Source organism: Ovis aries, chromosome 5 (genome assembly GCF_016772045.2).
Source record: "Ovis aries strain OAR_USU_Benz2616 breed Rambouillet chromosome 5, ARS-UI_Ramb_v3.0, whole genome shotgun sequence".
NCBI classification, from domain to species: Eukaryota; Metazoa; Chordata; class Mammalia; order Artiodactyla; family Bovidae; genus Ovis; species Ovis aries.
This window is the reverse complement of record NC_056058.1, coordinates 87,906,775-87,925,819: the sequence shown is the minus strand read 5'-3', so window position 1 is coordinate 87,925,819 and position 19,045 is coordinate 87,906,775. Positions and strand designations below refer to the sequence as shown.

Genomic DNA, 19,045 nt, shown 5'->3' with positions numbered 1-19,045 from the left:
TTCACAAAAGACAATGCTTTTTTAAAAAAAATAAAGAAAGAAAATGCCGTTTCAAAAGAGAAGCCTCTCTCTGGTTTTACGCCGTCTATTAACAAGGATTGGTAAAATGAGGATTTAATATAGCCAGAAAATATTCAAGAAATTGTCAACATCTTCTTAAGTCCCATCTTGGAATGAGGTTGTCCAGACACAAGAGGCCTGTACTGAGGAACTTGACTGAGTGGACTGAAGAAACCTAGGATTCTGTCTGTTGGCAAGGATCATACCACAGTGATTTGATAGCTCTGAAAAAATTATGAAATAAGTTTCACAAACAGAGGTCTATGCTTAGGCAGTTGAGGAACACAATAGACTCCCCAGCTGCAGCATGACTTGGGGGGAGAGGATGAAGCTGAGCGGCAGAGCATGTGGGTTCCTGCCCCAGGAGCTACAGCTCCATCCTCCAAACTTGTATAAGACCCTGAGAAGCCCACAGGAGTCTTCTGTTTCCTCTCCCGCATAATGACAGGTTCACAGGAAGCACCGACTGTGTGCAGGCACTTCTCTGGTTCAGGGAAAGCTGCAGAGAAAGTGGTATGTGCTCTCTCATGCTCTTGCAGGTATGCCTGCTAAACGGCTTCAGTCATGTCCAACTCTGCGACCCCATGGACCGTAGCCTAGCAGGCTCCTCCATCCGTGGGATTCTCCAGGCAAGAATACTGGAGTGGGTTGCCATGCCCTCCTCCAGGGGATCTTCCCGGCCCAGGGATCGAACCCGTGTCTCTTATGCCTCCTGCATTGGCATGCAGGTTCTTGACCTCTAGCGCCACTTGGGGAGTCCCTCATGCTCTTAAATATTAGCAAAAAAAAAAAAAAAACAGACAAACTAGGCTGTTCTAAGTGCCGGAAAGTAGATTAAGGTGAAATAAAAAGCAATAGACTGCTGGTGGGAGTCGTATTTTTCAATCATAAAAGGCCTTTCCGGTAAGATGGCATTTCAGCAGAGAGGAAATAAAGAGAGGGAACAAGCCGAACAGTGCGAACACCTGGTGGGGAAGGAGGGCATCTTCTTTCTTTCTAACCCTCCCACAGCCCATGTCTTAGGGTTACTCTGTCCTACAAAGCAGCCACTCGCCACATGAAATGGCACCTTTCTTTAAGAATAAAAATGCCCACTGGATTTGAAGACAAAATATGAAAAAAGGATGTCAAATATTTCCTAAGTAATTTTATGTTGACAACATGTTGAAACAACAGTATTTCAAATATATTGGGTTAAATAAAACATGAAAACCGATTTCACCTGTTTCTTTTTACTTTTCTAATGGGGCTTCTAGAAAACTCAGAGTTACCCAGGGGCTAATATTACAATTCTGTTGGGCAGAGCTGCCTCAGAGGAAGCTGACCTGCCTTTGGCTTCAGAAATGGACAGGCAGGGTAACAGAGTGATCCCTATATGCCATGCTATGGAGAAGGCAATGGCACCCCACTCCAGTACTCTTGCCTGCAAAATCCCATGGATGGAGAAGCCTGGTAGGTTGCAGCCCATGGGGTTGCTAAGAGTCCGGCACGACTGAGCGACTTCACTTTCACTTTTCACTTTCATGTTTTGGAGAAGGACATGGCAACCCACTCCAGTGTTCTTGCCTGGAGAATCCCAGGGACACGGGAGCCTGGTGGGCTGCCATCTAAGGGGTCGCACAGAGTCGGACATGACTGAAGCGACTTAGCAGCTTTCCTCGGAAAGAGCATGTCCATATGTACAACACACATTGAATTATAAACATTTCTCTCTCCTTCTCTCATAAGGAAGCAACAAAGGCATAAATGGACAGTAATATATTTGCAGGCGATGAGTGTGACAAGACACAGTGTATAGGGCACTTGGGATCTGCTTCACCTTTACCCTCTGGGAACAAGGCTAACAGCAGAGCCGAACTCCTGCACTAAGGCCAGCTAGTACCGTTTCAAATTCAACCTTATAAAGAAGATCAGTAGCAAAACAAGGTCGAGTCAAGGTGACTCAGGGTCCATCGTGCAAGTCTATACATTTCAATCATCAGTAGAGTTCACCTTATAATGCAGAGTAGGTGGTGAAGAGGGAAAGGGAGAAAAAGAGGGGCTTAAGACACTCAAAATATGAATCACTGAGTGCTGATAGCAGCTAAGAAGTAATACCGTGAAAAAACCATTTGCCTTCTAAGTGTGGGATCTTTACCTGAGCAAATCCAACAACTCCATAGGCATCATCATTAGACAGAATAGTTATTTGTACGTAACCATTAATACCAATCTCTGCTCCTCCTTTGGGATTTTTAAGCTGAACTCTGAAGGATTCGTCTTCCTCCGGAACTGTATCATCGAGGACATTTACCGCTATTATAACTTCTTTGTCTCCAGGCTCAAATATCAATTCACCTGAACTAGCATAAGAAGTACATATAAAATAAGTCCACTGCAACAAATTAAAAGCATATAAATGGTAATCATAAAATTCTCAGAACCTTGATTACTACTAAAAGTGTGCAGAAATCACATTTCATTAGTAAAATTGTAATCCAAAACATAGTTAATACTAATTAACTAGAAGAATAGATATTAGAAATATGGATAATAAGTAAACTTCTGGTTTATAAATAGCTTGTATTATTTTGTGTATTTTTCCATCACTACATAAAAACTTAAAAATGAGTGCCATATAAAATCATGGTGAGATAAAGACAGTCAACATAAAATGTTGGACCTACCTAGGAATAAAGTCAGACTGGCTTGAGACGTAGGCTAGCTCATATATATGTGAGTGGGTGGCTCCTGCAAGAGCAATTAAATTTTTGCTTGAATTAAGGGACTTCACTGTAACAAAGGCTGCATCAGAAGCAGATGGTGCTTCAAGAATAAGAGAGAAGTGATTCAGCTCTGAATTCCAGCAGTAAAGCGCAGACACAGCTTGGCCAAGAAGAAGTAAGTGGACTGTAGGAAGGAAAGAAAAGGGAACCAGAATGAAAAATGAATGTCAACTCACAGGCTCCCAACACTGGTATAGCAACAAAATTCTCCCACCTACCAAAGCTACATTTAGATTGCTGAAGTAACTAAATATGGTACAATTTCTGAAACAACTGGATATAAACAATAATTTAAAAATACTGTGAAACAACCGAGTCAGTCTGACAATGTACCCACAACCCACTTAATTTGTTTAAAAAATCAAAAGCTAATAAAATCCAAATGGATTTTAAACTCTTGCATTCACCGTAATATGTATTTATTGAATAGCACTGAAAGATCCTTTCTAAAGTGAACAAGATCGGTAATTATACCACTGAATGTTTCATTTTTGTATTTTCCTTTCCACTGAATCCATATGAATTTACAATTGACAAATTATAAATAGTCTAAATGTGAGAAAACTTAAACAGCTTAATGCTATATTTATAATATAGCAATCCAGATTTATAATTTTATATACAGATACTAGACTACTAATATTAAAATATATTTAATTATTCCCCTCCTTTGGATGTTTACTTTTGTTTTCTGTTTGTCAATAATAACTAGAGACAGGGGTAATCATTTTATTTTCATCTGATAAATTCTTAAAGGTGTCCTAAGGATATTAGCAACTTTATGATCTTTGATTATATTCTGTATTCAATATAGGCCAATATATTCAGTATATTCTGCCAATGCTTTTTGAAATGCTGGTAGGAAAGCATGCTCTTAATAGTTCAAAGCAATGGCATATAATTATATCTACAAAAGTTAGGAGCAGAAGGGGGCTCACTACACTGTATATACCATTTAGCAATCTTCAGACTTAAAACTGGGACGAAAAGTCAGAAACACGCACAAATGCCAATACTTGGAAAAACACACTGGAATAAGAAGATATCATTTGAGATCGACTATGCATTAAAATAGCGCACAGAACCAAAAGCATGGGTCTTTCTACAGTTGTAGCCAATAGGTTAAAACAGAAAACCCCATATCCTCATTATTAAATATCAAGAACTATTGATCATGTTTATCTATGGTAATTAAATTAAGCTTCCCTGGTGGCTCAGAGGTTAAGGGTCTGCCTGTAAGGCGGGAGACCCAGGTTCAATCCCTGGGTCAGGAAGATCCCCTGGAGAAGGAAATGGGAACTCACTCCAGTATTCTTGCCTGGAGAATCCCATGGATGGAGGAGCCTGGTAGGTCACAGCCCACGGGGTCGCAGAGTTGACACGACTGAGCGACTTCCCTTTCTTTCACTATTTCAGTTTAGCAAATGTTACATAGTAAAGATCAAGAAAGGTTATTAATAAACTTGCATTTTAAACTCATCAAATATTTTTCATAAAGCTTTGTAAAATGGTACACAGTCAGTAAAGAGCTTTGTAAAATGGTACACAGTCAGTAAAGAGCAAACTCCTCAGATGAATCACAACATCTCTCAAGTTTAACTGATTTTATAGTCTAACCAGAATCATAAACTGAAGTGTTCTGAATATCACTGATTATGTAGCTTAACCCTTAGAGATATACCCTATTCAAATCCTTGCAATCTCATTAGAATGACAAGGCAGCAAATAGATAATCAGACATTCAGAGCAGGAAACATACAGGCTCAAATCTACATATATGTATGCAGGGAGTACTTTCTCAGAAAATAGACATGCATATTTGTTCAAGATTATGATATTGGACAGAGAATTTATAAAGGAAAAAAAATTCCTAAATCTCTACCTACTCCAGGGAACAGAATTTTAACTAGTACTGATTACAGAATTCTCTTCCATAAGAAAGAAAAAATATCCTAAAGGAAGGCAATTAGATGAAATTATTTAAAAAGTGCATGTGGAAAAAGAGAAGTTCCATGACTAAAGGCAACAGGAACTAAAGGGTCTCTTAATGAAAGTGAAAGAGAAGAGTGGAAAAGCTTAAAACTCAACATTCAGAAAACTAAGATCATGGCATCCAGTCCCATCACTTCATGGCAAACACATGGGCAAACAATGGAAACAGGGACAGACTTTATTTTCTTGGGCTCTAAAATCACTGCAGATGGTGACTGCAGCCACAAAATTAAAAGACGCTTGCTCCTTGGAAGAAAAGCTATGACCAAACTAGACAGCATATTGAAAAGCAGAGACATTACTTTACTGGCAAAGGTTCGTAGAATCAAAGCTGTGATTTTTCCAGTAGTCATGTATGGATGTGAGAGTTGGACTATAAAGAAAGCTGAGCGCCAAAGAATTGATGCTTTTAAACCATGGTGTTGAGAAGACTCTAGAGAGTCCCTTGGACTGCAAGGAGATCAAACCAGTCAATCCTAAAGGAAATCACTCCTGAATATTCACTGGAAGGACTGATGCTGAAACTGAAACTCCAATACTTTGGCCACCTGATGCGAAGAACTGACACATTATAAAAGACCCTGATGCTGGGAAAGATTGAAGGCAGGATGAGATGGTTGGATAGCATCACCAACTCGATGGACATGAGTTTGAGCAAGCTCTGGGAGTTGGTGATGGAAGGGAAAGCCTGGCGTGCTACAGCCAATGGGGTCGCAAAGGGTCGGACATAACTGAGCAAATGAACTAAGGGCTCATTCTTGGTGTTCACGACCTTACCTACCCCCGTATCTACTCAACCGTCAGCTCCTACAACTTGTGAGACAGCTTCTGAATTAATCTACTTCTCTGACTTTGACCTGGATCACCTACCGCTTTCCAAGCTCCAACATTCAACATCTTTAGCCTGAAATGTGATGAGAGCCCCCAGCTTGTCTACTGACATCTCTTACCAGCCTCTAAGCTTTCTCCCACTGGCAATCCACACTCTATTTTGAAAACACACACACAAACACTCATTCACTCTCACACACAATCTCTGCCTCATTGTCTGTCTTCCTCTTTCTCTCTGCACCCTTCTCTTTTTCATCTCACCGCATTCTCAGAAAGGCACCCTAATACTTACCGGATAGAAACAATAACCCTTTAAGTCCCTATGGCCTATCTGATTTCATCCTCAGTTACACCCTGGACCACTCTCCCCTCACTGCCACACTGCCGTCTTCCTGGTCCTTTCCCAGACACTGACCATTTTACCCACACTGCTCCTTTGGTCTAGAGCTTGCCTTATGCTCAAATCTTTGTCTCATCAACCCCTACTCATCCTATAAGTAAGTAAGTGTAGTCAGTTGCTCAATCATGTCCAACTCTTTGCGACCCCATGGACTATAGCCCATCAGGCTCCTCTGTCCATGGGATTCTCCAGGCAAGAATACTGGAGTGGGTTGCCATTTCCTTCTCCAGGGGATCTTCCTGACCCAGGGATCGAACCTGGGTCTTCCGCATCACAGGAAGATGCTTTACCCTCTGAGCCACCAGGGAAGCCCTTTAGTTCACAAGTAAATGTTTCTTCCTTAAGAAAGCATCCTGGGCATCCCTTAGAAGAGGTCATTCATCTTCGTATTATGCAAGTTATTTTTTTAATGGCGATTATCTGTTTGTAGCCAAAAACTTAACTTGTGTGATTATATATAATGGCCCTTCTTCCCTATTAGATGTTAAAACTTCTTCAGGGCAAGAATTATACCTGATTTTGCTTATCCCTGTCTTCTCGGGGTTTACCACTGTGCTGGGCACATAATTGGCACTAAGAAATATCTATTAAATAATGAAGGAAAACAGGGAGAAGGGGAAGTCAGGTTTATATGTCTTGGCAGTCTTTGTTATACTCATTCTTCCTCTTTCATTTAAAGAATTCAGTCACTAATCTCTGTCAAGTCATTAACCAGAATAAATATGTAATCCTCCGAGTCATGGCTCCAATCTAATACTTTTAATAAAACATTTGACACATTCAAAATAAGAAAGTCCTTGTATATTATTTAATGCATAATTTCAGCTTTCAGGAGATCTATAATAAGCCATTCTAAATAATTACCTATAATCTTTTCATATTCTGCATCCTCAAGTCACAGAAACAAAAGAAATAGAGAGACCTCACAATGGTCCCTTAACAAGCCTCTGGCAGAATTTTTCACAAGTTCTTTTAGAAAGTGTGCCTATTCTATTTTTTTAAGTCTTTAAAGGGAATTCTATAACTTCAATTAAAGGCCCATTCAGGCAGCACTCTTCATCCTTAAACACATTCATTAGGCAACTATTTTGAATCATAATAAGTAGCTCAAGTAGATGGAGTTAGTCCACTTGAAATCTTGAGGTCTAAGAAAAGTAAAAAAAAAAAAAAAAAAGATAAAGGCACAAACTTAAAGGACAAGCAGACAAAAACTAAACAAATACATGATGGAAGATACGGAATTTATTCAGTTAGTCGATTGTTGAGTGAGTAAGAAGAAAGTCAGAGGTGGCTGTCACAGAATAGCTTCCTAGACCGACAGGCTGTCAGAGGCTGACAGTGTAAAGGGAAGGTATTTAAGAAAAGCGTGAGCAGAGCAGAGACAGACAGGGGGCTGGCAGCAGACATAGGACTGGTGCGGAGGCAGGAGACTGACAGAAGAGTCCAGAGCGAGGGGAGCACACAGCGTGGGCACCTGCGAGGACGCGGGCCGAGGAGCGGGGAGCAGCACCCACGGAAGCTCAGTGCCACCAGGCAAGCGTCCACCACGGAAGTGAGGCACACAGGCCCCGAGTCCTGGGCAGTGGCTGCGGTGGCTGAAGGTGGCCATGCCTAAAGGTTCTATCAGCTTCCCGAGAAAGCAGCGGCCGGGCCCCAGGAGGAAAGCCCACAAATAGACTCCTGCATTTGTGCAAGATTCTCTCCTCTTCTCAACAGCATTTTCTCTGTCAATTTTTAACTCCTGAATTCAACGACCCCCATAGGTCAACAGGTCCTCCTACTGATGTCCTCCTGATTCAGTCCCTCACCTCTAAACCACCCACTAAGGATTCTCCGTTCCCCTGGCCTGGGCGGCTGCGCACAGCACAATATGTCCTACAGAGCGAAGACAGCTGGGAGTCGTAAAACACACCTCGGGTCGTCATCTGCCTTTGAAACGCGTGTGAGGATTTCTCCACCTCAGTAACATTCAGAGTGAGTCCAGGGACCCCTAACAGTCCTTGAGACCCTCTAAGAGGTTCTATGACGGCAAAACAGCTTCCCTAGTAATACCAAGATGCTGTCTGTCTACTTCACTCACGTTCTCTTGTGAGGGCCCAGTGGGATCTCCCATAGGCCAGATGACTGATATTATTGCAAAAGGCTAAATTACAGATGCAGACATGAGAATCCAGCTATTAAACCAGACAGGAAAGAGATCTACCAAAAAAAAAAGCCAGTGCCACTCTTATAAAGGTTTTGTTTTTAAAATTAAAAGGTATACTATTTATGTTGACAGGTAATGAGTTTATTGCTGTCATTTTTCAATGAATATGGAGAAGGGAACAGCTACCCACTCTGGTATTCTGGCCTGGAGAATTCCACAGACAGTACGACGGTCAGTCCATGGGGTCGCAGAGTCAGACACAACTGAAAGACTTTCACTTTTCACTTTTAAATGAATTAGTATCTTCTACATTTCTCAATTTTAATTTCTAATATAATATATCAATAAATATAATCCACACAAACCAAAGCTCTTCAGGGTCCTCAAAATTTTTAAGAGGGTGAGAAGTTTCTAAGAACAAAACATTCAGGAACGGCTGGACTACCCCTGGGCACAGTTCAACCCCCGGGGCCTGACATTCCAGACCTTCTTGCACAGGCTCTAGCCTGCCTGTCCTCAACCCTACCACCACCGATTCTGAGTCCAAGCCTCCGTCCTCTGCACTCCAGCCTCTTCACTGTGCCCTCAACGTCACAGACACTTCTGCCTCTCTCTTTCACTCCCAACTCTGCCCCTGCCCACAGTATTTCCTACCAGTGCACCCAGGCACAGCTCAAGCTCCCCTCTTGGACCTTTTAACCACTCCAATGCCATATCATTCACACAGCAACCAGTATCGGTACTCTATGTCGAATATTTCTCTTCATACTTTTCTTGCTTCTCCACTCAGACATTAAGCCTTTGAAGGTGAGGGATTCTTCACAACTTTAAACACTGACTTACATATGGCTATTTAACAAATGATGCTATTTAATTCATACTGAATCGCTGTGTCTCAGTTTGCAAGTGGGACCCAGATTTATTCAGACTCGCCTGCTGAGTCGCTCGCGGTTGGCCTCTAAGTTCCACGGGGCACCTCACAGGAGACACACTGTCTCCTGCACTCGCCTTCTGAGCTGTTCACACCTGCTCTGGGAGGCAGCCTCCAACCTCACGAGGTCAACTGTCCTGGGCTTCTTCACCTCATGGCCACTAGGCGCCCCTCAGCTCAAGTGCTTTCTTAGCAACTCTGAAAATAATCCTACAGCCTCCAGATAGCATTAACCCCCTGGGTTCTCACTAACAGACTTGGAGAAACCACTGAGATTATAAGACTGCTTTTATTTCTGATGTGGATTTAAGGTACAGAGGACCCAGAAAGGATTTTGACTGAAGGAAAAAGTTTGGAGAGTGAAGGAGGAAAGCAGAATTCTCATAATCATTTTCTGACTTTAAACAAACTCTTAAATGTCGATATTTGCTATCTCACTTATCAATATTTTCATATTTAAAAAAGTTCGTGGAATGTTACTCTGCATTTTCTCTAGACAAAAGAAATACATTATCTTTATTTATCCTTCACTAATAATTTTCCCCTTAAAATTGATGCTTTTGAACTGTGGTGTTGGAGAAGACTCTTGAGAGTCCCTTGGACTGCAAGGAGATCCACCCAGTCCATCCTAAAGGAAATCAGTCCTGAATATTCACTGGAAGGACTGATGCTGAAGCTGAAATTCCAATACTTTGGCCACCTGATGCGAAGAACTGACTCATTAGAAATACCCTAATGCTGGGAAAGATTGAAGGCGGGAGCAGAAGCAGATGACAGAGGATGAGATGGTTGGATGGCATCACCGACTCTATGGATATGAGTTTGAACAAGCTCCAAGAGTTGGTGATGGACAGGGAAGCCTGGCGTGCTGCAGTCCGTGGGGTCACAAATGACCAACTGAACTATTTTAGTCATTCTGATTCTTCTCAAGCACAGGGTCCATTCCTTTTGAAATTCTAAGAATTCTGGAAATATTATTGAAGAGATCTTAATTTTACATCCATATCAACCCACTCCAGTGTTCTTGCCTGCAGAATCCCAGGGACGGGGGAGCCTGGCGGGCTGCCGTCTATGGGGTCGCACAGAGTCGGACATGACTGAAGCAACTTAGCAGCAGAGTGATACTACTTTTAATTCAGTAAGACTGAAACCATTCCAGCTTTTCACACTTCCTTTAGGATCTGTTAACATCTGAAATGCTTTACCTATTCCTGAAGCTGGTGTGAAAGAGTGGATCTTATTAACAGCTGCAAAATCCAGGGATTGAAAATATCTGAAAGAAGACTGTCCTGCCTCCCAGATGAAAATGTCAACTGAATTCTGATCTCCTACAATAACAGAATAAAAGACCAATCTGAAGGCAAAAGTTACAGAAAAAAACAAGACAAAATTACACAATAAAACTATAATAAAAATGTTAGATTTAATTAAAGAAACAAAGAGTATGACATTTCTTCAGAATTCATTCAATTAAACAAAAATACAACTTGGAAACACTTCAAAAGTCTTTTTGCATTCACCACAAGAAGTATAAGCATGGTTTAGCCACTAATTATGATCTGATATCAAAAAAATAATATTGAAGTTTTACTTTTTAGGAATGTTGAAATTTTACCTATGAAACTACCGCTAAGCAGAAAAAAAGCATATCTGTATTCAGAGAGTATTTTTAAATGGTCTTATCAAAAGTCACTTGGCACTATTTATTACCACTTCAGGTTATCCATAGCATCCTAAGCACAGTCATATAAAAAGTTACCTGTTTGCACATATAGTGTAAAATCTTCATAATTCTTTCTACTTTACCCACCCAACACAGTTTTATTTTAGTATCTTTAATACAGTGGTTCAGAAAACCTACAGGTTATGAACATAACACTTCAAATGTTTTTCTTTGTTCCCCAAATCCATCTTTACCTGACAGTCAATAGATCCAAAAAGAAATATTCTATGGATTAGCCAAAAAAAATTATTACAAGAGTATTTTCATACGAACATAATATGAATGCAAGGTACTTCTGATAACAACTGTATATGCCTTGCAAACACTCTATGGTCTTACCTAGAAAGATAGTTTTGACAAAAATTAAGTAAATATCATCGCCTGAAGTCAAGGCTTCCACTTGTGTTGTTCCACTGATGGGAACTTCCTGGAAGTTAGTAAACTCATTGCTGGACCACCTGAGTAAAAGGGAGTTTGACCTGGCATTAGCCTGGGCAATGGCTAAAAACACAGCGCCGCCTCTGGTGAACAAGGCCATGCTCAGCACACCTCGGACAGAGAGGGTCTGATGCCACACAAAGCTTCCTCCATTCCACCTGAAGACCTGCAGGGAATGAGCAAATGCAAAATGCTCGTGACTAGGGATTTAGCACTTGTAAGAATGGAGCCAATATCGTATGTTACTCTCTAGGACTCTTTAGTTAGGAAGATACTTTCATAAATGAGGAAATATCAAAACATGCTTTCTCATTGCTCTCTCCCTCTTCTTATCTCTGTGTGTGTCTCTGCATACACAGAGATTTGAAGAGAAGTTATTTGAAAATAAATAAATTTCAAATATACATCTGGGCAGGGGTGGGTGACAGAAAGAGAAGAGAAATTCAACAACAGAAAAAAAATTGTTTAAATACTAAAACTTCAGAACTGGAAAAGTAACTTCCCAACACTGCATTATCATAACTCACTGCTCAAGCAATAAAATATAAAGATAAACCATCTAAACTTTTTACTCCTGAAGGTGGCAACGCATACAAGGTTTCAAGTGACTGTTCATGAACTTAAAACTAAAAGAAAACCCTGAACCCACCTGATTTCTTATGCCATCTGGTTAATTTCACAAAGAATTACATATAAGCCAAACATTATGCAAGAAGTTACAGACAGAGTTGCTTCTCCCTTTATGGATCTTATTAACTAGTAGAAAAAGGCAAACAATAAACACATACATAATTATATAAATGTATGATTATTAATCTGAGACAAGTGCTGAACATAACAGTTAGGAAGGTGTGACAGAGAATTATGACTGTCCTAGGAAATAAAATGAGAAAGAATGGCATGACAGATTTTCTAAGGTAGAAAATGTTCATCACAAGCTGAACAAAGACTGGCCCCGCTGGAATGGAGTTGACAGCACTGGGGCAGTGAAGATCAGACAGGACAGGTAAGATCATGAGGTTCCTTTTGTTGGGTGACCATACAATTTATCACAGGGTGAAAGAGACAATCATTGTAGGAAGGGTGAAAGAGACGATCTTAATCATTGCAGGACAACAGGCATGACCCAGCACTGTGCTGTGGAAAGAAGATGATACAATTATACTATTAACTATCTGTATTAAATAATCTAGAATTTATTTCAAACATAATTGGAAATCACTGAATAATTTTAAAATGAGGAGCAACATGAATTAGTATTTTTTAAAGATTACTCCAGCTACTTGGCACATGCATCTGAGGAGGTCAGAGAAGTCTGGAGAACCAGCTAGGAGGCTACTTTACTAGCGTGCTGAGAAGTGACGAGGACCTGGATTAGGGGATAAAGAGGCAGAGATGAAAAGAACTGCCCATACTCAAAAAACATCTGGGGAGATATAGTAAAAAACACTTTATAATAAATTAGATGGGAATGAATAACTAGGAAAAAATCAAGAAAGTTATAACCCAGCATTCTATCTTGAGCAATCGTATTTATGAGGGTACTATCTCCCAAGATGAAAGCAAACACTTGAAACAAGTTTCATAGAGAAAATCTACAGTTTAGTTTGCGCTATGTTAAATCTTAGCTACATAACATATATATAAGTGGACATGCCAACATGCAGTTAGACAGGAGGTCTAGAATACAGAGAAAAGGCTACTGGTAAATTTGGAAGATAGCCTATAGTTGATATTCAGAGTAATAGGACTGGTAAAAATAGTCAGAGTGAGTGGAGAGGGGAAAAAAAAAAAAAAGAATTGTGAACCAAAACTGAATCTGATATCTGCAGGGCAGCAATGGAAACACGGACATAGAGAGGAGACTTGTGGACACAGCACAGGAAGGAGAGGGTGCGATGAACTGAGAGAGTAGCACTGAAACTCATACGTTACCAGCTGGAAAATAGACAGCCAGTGGGAATTTGCTGTATGATGCAGGGGGCTCAACCTCATGCTCTCTAACAATCTAGGAGGGTGGGGCGGGGTGGGAGGTGGGAAGGGAGGTTCAAGAGGAAGGGGACATACGTATACTTATGGCTGATTCATGTTGATGTATGGCAGAAACCAACACAATATTGTAAAGCAACTGTCCTCCAATTAAAAATAAATTTAAAACAATTTTCACAAATAATAACTGAGAAAAAAAACTGAACCTGAAAAACTCCAAGATATCTATGTTCAGAATATGTTCAGAAACAGGAGAAGGAAGCAGCACCGGAGACCAAGAAAGATGACGCAGACAAACAGAACAAAAATCTGTGTGGTATCCCAAAATCAAGAGAAGAGATGCTTTAAGTTTGAGGATGAGGTGGCTGTCAAATGCTAATGGGAAGTAATGCAAAATAATGACAGACAAAAGCATCCACTGTATTTGCAAGCCAAGTGTCATCAGGAATCATGAAGAAGTTTACAAAGCAAGTAGATGATTCTTTCAAGGTGTCTTACTACAGAGGGGAGAAAAGAAATGAAACAAGAAGTAAAGGGGGATGAGATCAGGAGAAAAATCACTTTCTAAATGTGAAGATCATTACACAGATTGGAAAAAATTGGCTTAAGGCTCAACATTCAAAAAACTAAGATCATGGCATCCGGTCCCATCATTTCACGGCAAATAGATGGGGAAACAGTGGAAACAGTGGCTGACTATTTTTCTGGGCTCCAAAATCACTGTGGATGGTGATTGCAGCCATGAAATTAAAAGACGCTTGCTCCTTGGAAGGAAAGTTATGACTAACCTAGACAGCATATTAAAAAGCAGAGACGTTACTTTGCCAACAAAGGTCCGTCTAGTCAAGGCTATGGTTTTTCCAGTGGTCACGTATGGATGTAAGAGTTGGACTATAAAGAAAGCTGAGCACCGAAGAATTGATGCTTTTGAACTATGGTGTTGGAGAAGACTCTTGAGAGTCCCTCGGACTGCAAGGAGATCCAACCAGTCCATCCTAAAGGAGATCAGTCCTGGGTGTTCATTGGAGGAACTGATGCTGAGGCTGAAACTCCAATACTTTGGCCACCTGATGTGGAGAGCTGATTCATGTGAAAAGACTCTGAAGCTGGGAAAGATTGAGGGCAGGAGGAGAAGCGGACGACAGAGGATGAGATGGCTGGATGGTATCACCGACACAATGGACATGGGTTTGGGTGGACTCCAGGAGTTGGTGATGGACAGAGAGGACTGGTGTGCTGCGGTTCATGGGGTCACAAAGAGTCGGACACAACCGAGTGACTGAACTGAACTGAACTGATAATAATCTGAGAATGATGCTAGTGGCACAGTAAAGGGAACACTAACCGTAAGGAAGGCAAGAGGGACCCCTATGTGAGGAGCCTGGTTTTTATAGAAGAAACACTTCTGCCATTGCAGCAGGAGGGGGAATAAGACTGGGTACCGGGAGCTTTCTAAATCTGGGGTTGGGAAGATGAGCAATCTCCACCTTGTAGCTCTCCTTTCAACAAAGTCATAAACTGAATGTGAAGAGATGAGAAGCAGGTATGGAAGTTGGAAGAGTGAGAAAAATTATCAAGTAAATATTTATTAAGACACTGTGATACAACTTATTAGACACATATGGGATTTCTGGGGTGATATGTGCCCCATTAGCAATGTTAAGATGAAGCTCTGTGAAACCAGTTGTGTGATTTTTCTCCATATTTTCCAATGCAATTAAATTCTAATTAAATAGTCATGCCTATTTTTACACTTGGCTCCTGAAGACTGTATCATTTAAAAATTAACTGTGACTAATCAATATCTATATTCATCTTTACTACTTTATCATAATCAAATTATGGTTTTCTTTTATACCAAACCTACAGACTAAACCTTTGATGTGTTTCAATGATTATATTTAAAAATTCAGTTTAAAAGAATCAAACCTGAGTTAATTGAGAATCATCACTTTGACTTGCAACAATCAAATAATCTTGACTGTCTGAAGTAAAATATCTTACTTGAGAACTTTCTGAAATATTGATTGTTTGTACCTGCAAAGAACACAGAATAGTGACGATAAAAATTTAAAGGAAATTTTACGCAGAAAACCCCTGAATACGGCAAAGCTGAGTAAATATTTGAACCTCAAAACTTGAAAAATCATTCTGATCCCTAGGTAAGCTTATCTATGTGTCATTTCAAGAAAGATAAAAATATCCCTGGATTAAGACAACTTGCTAAATGTGTGTTAACTTACAAAAGCCCCTTATCATTTTAACATAGAATATATAGTATTTTCTATTTAGCTCAGTCTCACAAATCTGATTTTTCTTTTAAATAAAGCAACCTACAAAAAAAGTGAAGTTTTTTCTTTACCAGGAATAATTTGAATCCAGATGTGAACATATACACACTATTAACAGAAGACGTTTCTTTATTTCTCTCTTCATGAGTAATCACAAAGTAGGAGGAAAGACCAATATTAAAAGCTTCACATGTTTTAGGATTTTCTATACTTAAATCCTGGGAAACAAGGAATAATAGGAAATCAGGAGGCATCCAAAATCTACATGTACATTTTAGTCTGTGTACCATAACGTAAGTGATGCTTACCTCAAATGGGACAAAAATCCCTTGCCATCGGTAAATAGTAGAAGACAATTTTCTTAACATTAAACCATGTACCGAGTCTTCCAAAGTAAAGAAACACCAGCCAGAAGCTGATGCATCCAGAAAGCTTTGAAACGTAGAAAACGTAACATCCCTTCCCCCTGAAAAACATGAACCATGGTTTCCTTGTGTAAAATCCTCTCCAGACTCCACCTAGTCAAAGTTTATTTAAACAATGAAACCAGTGAGTTTGTTACTAGAAATGGAAATATTTCCATGGTAAGGAAGTGCACACATGCCTGTGTGTATATAAGAAAGAAAAGAGACAAACTAGAGTATTTCAAACCAGTAACAGTGTCAACTTACAAAAACAAGAAAATTTTTAATATCTAAACCCACAAAGACATTTCTGGAGTATATTTATAAATAAATATTAAATGTATATTTTAAAGGGAAATATGTTCAGTATGATTTTTATCAGCTTCCATAAAGATAATGAAAATACAACTGAGAAATTTAAAAGTAGTAAACACCTTTTATGGAAACATGCTAAATGCTGGGTTTTAAAAGCTTAACACTATTAATTTGAAACTACCCCTATCCAATAATTTCTAACTTCACGTGTTTCATATTTTAAGAATGCCAAAGCAGACTCCCTACCAGTGGCTATCAAATTTGATCAGCCTGCGTCTCCTAAAATTCTGTGCAGTAATTACATTTCATACATGTCCTAAAAGTCTGAGCTACAATTAAACAAAGACAAGAACAAAAAAACTCCACCTAATGGAGTTTTTACCTTTAAAAAACCCTCTCATGTTCTATTATCATGACAGTTTCCCATAGAAGATCGGTTCTTTTTAAACTTTAGTTAATGGTTCAAACATAACATACCAAGAACAAATGTCAAGGTTGAAACCTAGGCTCTCTGTAAATTACTGATCACTTTTTAGATAATCAGTTCAAGAAGTCATAATGCCAATGCCTTTTATGTACTATCCATTGGTGATTTCCTCTCTTAGAAATCCAATATTTTATTAGAGTCTTGCCTTGCTACTTTTGAAACACCACAGCTTTGACCTTCAGAGAGTGAATATTTTGCACTGAAATCTTAACGATACGGTTAAATCCTTCCCTACCATAATTCAGGAAGAGGGTGGATGAAGAATAAAAAAATGCCTGTTGAGATTTAAGAAACTCCAACATATACTCTCACAAGTACATCCACAAAACACATGCAGAGCCCAAACCATGTAGAGGTTTAACTCTGAATTAGAAACCATAATCTTTCTTTTTTTGGCTCTCATCTTTTCATGGCTTCCGGGCAACTATGAAAGTGAAAGTCACTCAGTCGTGTCCAACTCTTTGTGACCCTATGGACTGGAGCCTGCCAGGCTCCTCTGTCCATTGAATTCTCCAGGCCAGAATACTGGGATGGGTAGCCTTTCTCTCCCTCAGGGGATCTTCCTAACCCAGGGATTGAACTCAGGCCTCCCACATTGCAGGTGGGTTCTTTACTGTCTGAGCCACCAGGGAAGCCCAAGGCAATTGTACTACTATTAATTATTCCCTTTCTCGTCTAAATAATCAATCCTTTTCTACTCACTATGTCTTTTTCATCAGCATTTATATGTACTTGCTGCTACTGCTAAGTCGCTTCAGTCCTGTCCGACTCTGTGCAACCCCATAGATGGCAGCCCACCAGGCTCCCCCGTCCCTGGGATTCTCCAAGCAAGAACACTGGAGTGGGTTGTCATTTCCTTCTCCAATGCATGAAAGTGAAAAGTGAAAGGGAAGTCGCTCAGTCATGTCCAACTCTTTGCGACCCCATGGACTACAGCCTACCAGGCTCCCCCATCCATGGAATTTTCCAGGCAAGAGTACTGGAGTGGGGTGCCATTGCCTTCTCCGTTATACGTACTCAGGTCTCTTCAAACCAAAGAAATAAACAAAAACCCTGAATCCTACTCCCCTCCCCACCACCGCCACTAGTCTTGCTAGGTTCTACCTTCTCAGCCAAACTTCTTGTGCTAGCTACATATATTTGAGGTCTGCATTCTCTCACTTCGATTCAAAATGTTACTTGGGTTGCATCCCTCTAAACAAACAGCTCTTGCTAATGACAACGAGTATTTTTTCAGTTCTCGACTTACTTCTCATGAGCAGCTGGCACAATTTACCATTCCTCCCTTTTTAAAAAGCTCTTTTGCCGCAGTCTGCAATCTTGCATTCCCCTGGGTTTCTCACCAGGTCTTCTAAGTCTCCTTCCCCTCTCCCTACTCCTTCCATTTGACTCAGTCTGGATCCTCTTCCCTTCTCTGTCTCCATTCTCACTGGCCAGTGTTTTACATCAATTTCCATGACTTTTAGCAACATGCACGCTGAACATTCCCAAATTTCTCTCTCCGACAGAGACCTTTTATTGAGTCTAAAGAAATGTCTTCTAAAATTTAACTCAAATTCAAATATTTTACTCCCCTCACCAAAGTAACATTTTGTTTCCATTCAGTACTCCCCTTCTAACTGAAGACATGACTCTCCAACCAACTGCACAAGCTAGAAACCTAGGAGTCACAGCCAGCACCTTCTCCACATCCAGTCTATCACCTAGTCCAAGCTACCACCATCTGTTGCCCTTATGTTTGTCCCTTTATCTCCTCATTTCTCCTGTGCCAATCCATTCTTTCCATGGCACCAAGAATGATGCCTTCAAAATATAAATGTGATCATACCACCCCACCTGTTATACATGGGAGCCCTCCCTCATGCCTAGATCACGAGACTTTCCATAACCCTAAAATAAAGACTAATGCATGTGATAATATCCTTCAAGTTCTGGAATGATTTGGTCTTACCTAGCTCTCCAAACTCAACACTCTCGCTTATTTCTAAACCCAGTGCCCACTCCAGTTTTTCACTTATATGTTCTATACCTCTGCCTTGGCTTCCTGCTTTCTCTTGTATGTTCCTCTAACTCAGGTCTTTGCATAAACCCCACTCATCCTCAAGTCTTAGTTCAAACCCTGACACCCCCTGGGAAGCACTGTCTTATGTTCTCACACTTAGAACTTCACCTTTAAAAAACATTTATTGTACTATTGTACTTCAAACTACAAGCTGATTTTTACTTATTTATTTCTTCCTCTCCCTAAACTCTGAGCCCCACAAGTTCAGTAT

At 40.2% G+C, this 19,045-nt stretch overlaps 1 protein-coding gene across 1 annotated transcript in view; it reads right to left on the bottom strand.

Annotated features, from left to right (window-relative positions):
- The window catches only part of ADGRV1 (adhesion G protein-coupled receptor V1), a 552,816-nt gene that overhangs the window by 387,571 nt on the left and 146,200 nt on the right, over nt 1-19,045 (bottom strand). Inside the window, exons 46-52 of the mRNA XM_027970511.2 lie at nt 15,875-16,032; nt 15,638-15,784; nt 15,205-15,312; nt 11,188-11,452; nt 10,331-10,453; nt 2,727-2,949; nt 2,198-2,402 (exon numbers count right to left, since the gene is read on the bottom strand). Coding sequence (XP_027826312.2) covers nt 2,198-2,402; nt 2,727-2,949; nt 10,331-10,453; nt 11,188-11,452; nt 15,205-15,312; nt 15,638-15,784; nt 15,875-16,032 — 1,229 coding nt within the window. The remainder of the gene's footprint in view (nt 1-2,197; nt 2,403-2,726; nt 2,950-10,330; nt 10,454-11,187; nt 11,453-15,204; nt 15,313-15,637; nt 15,785-15,874; nt 16,033-19,045) is intronic.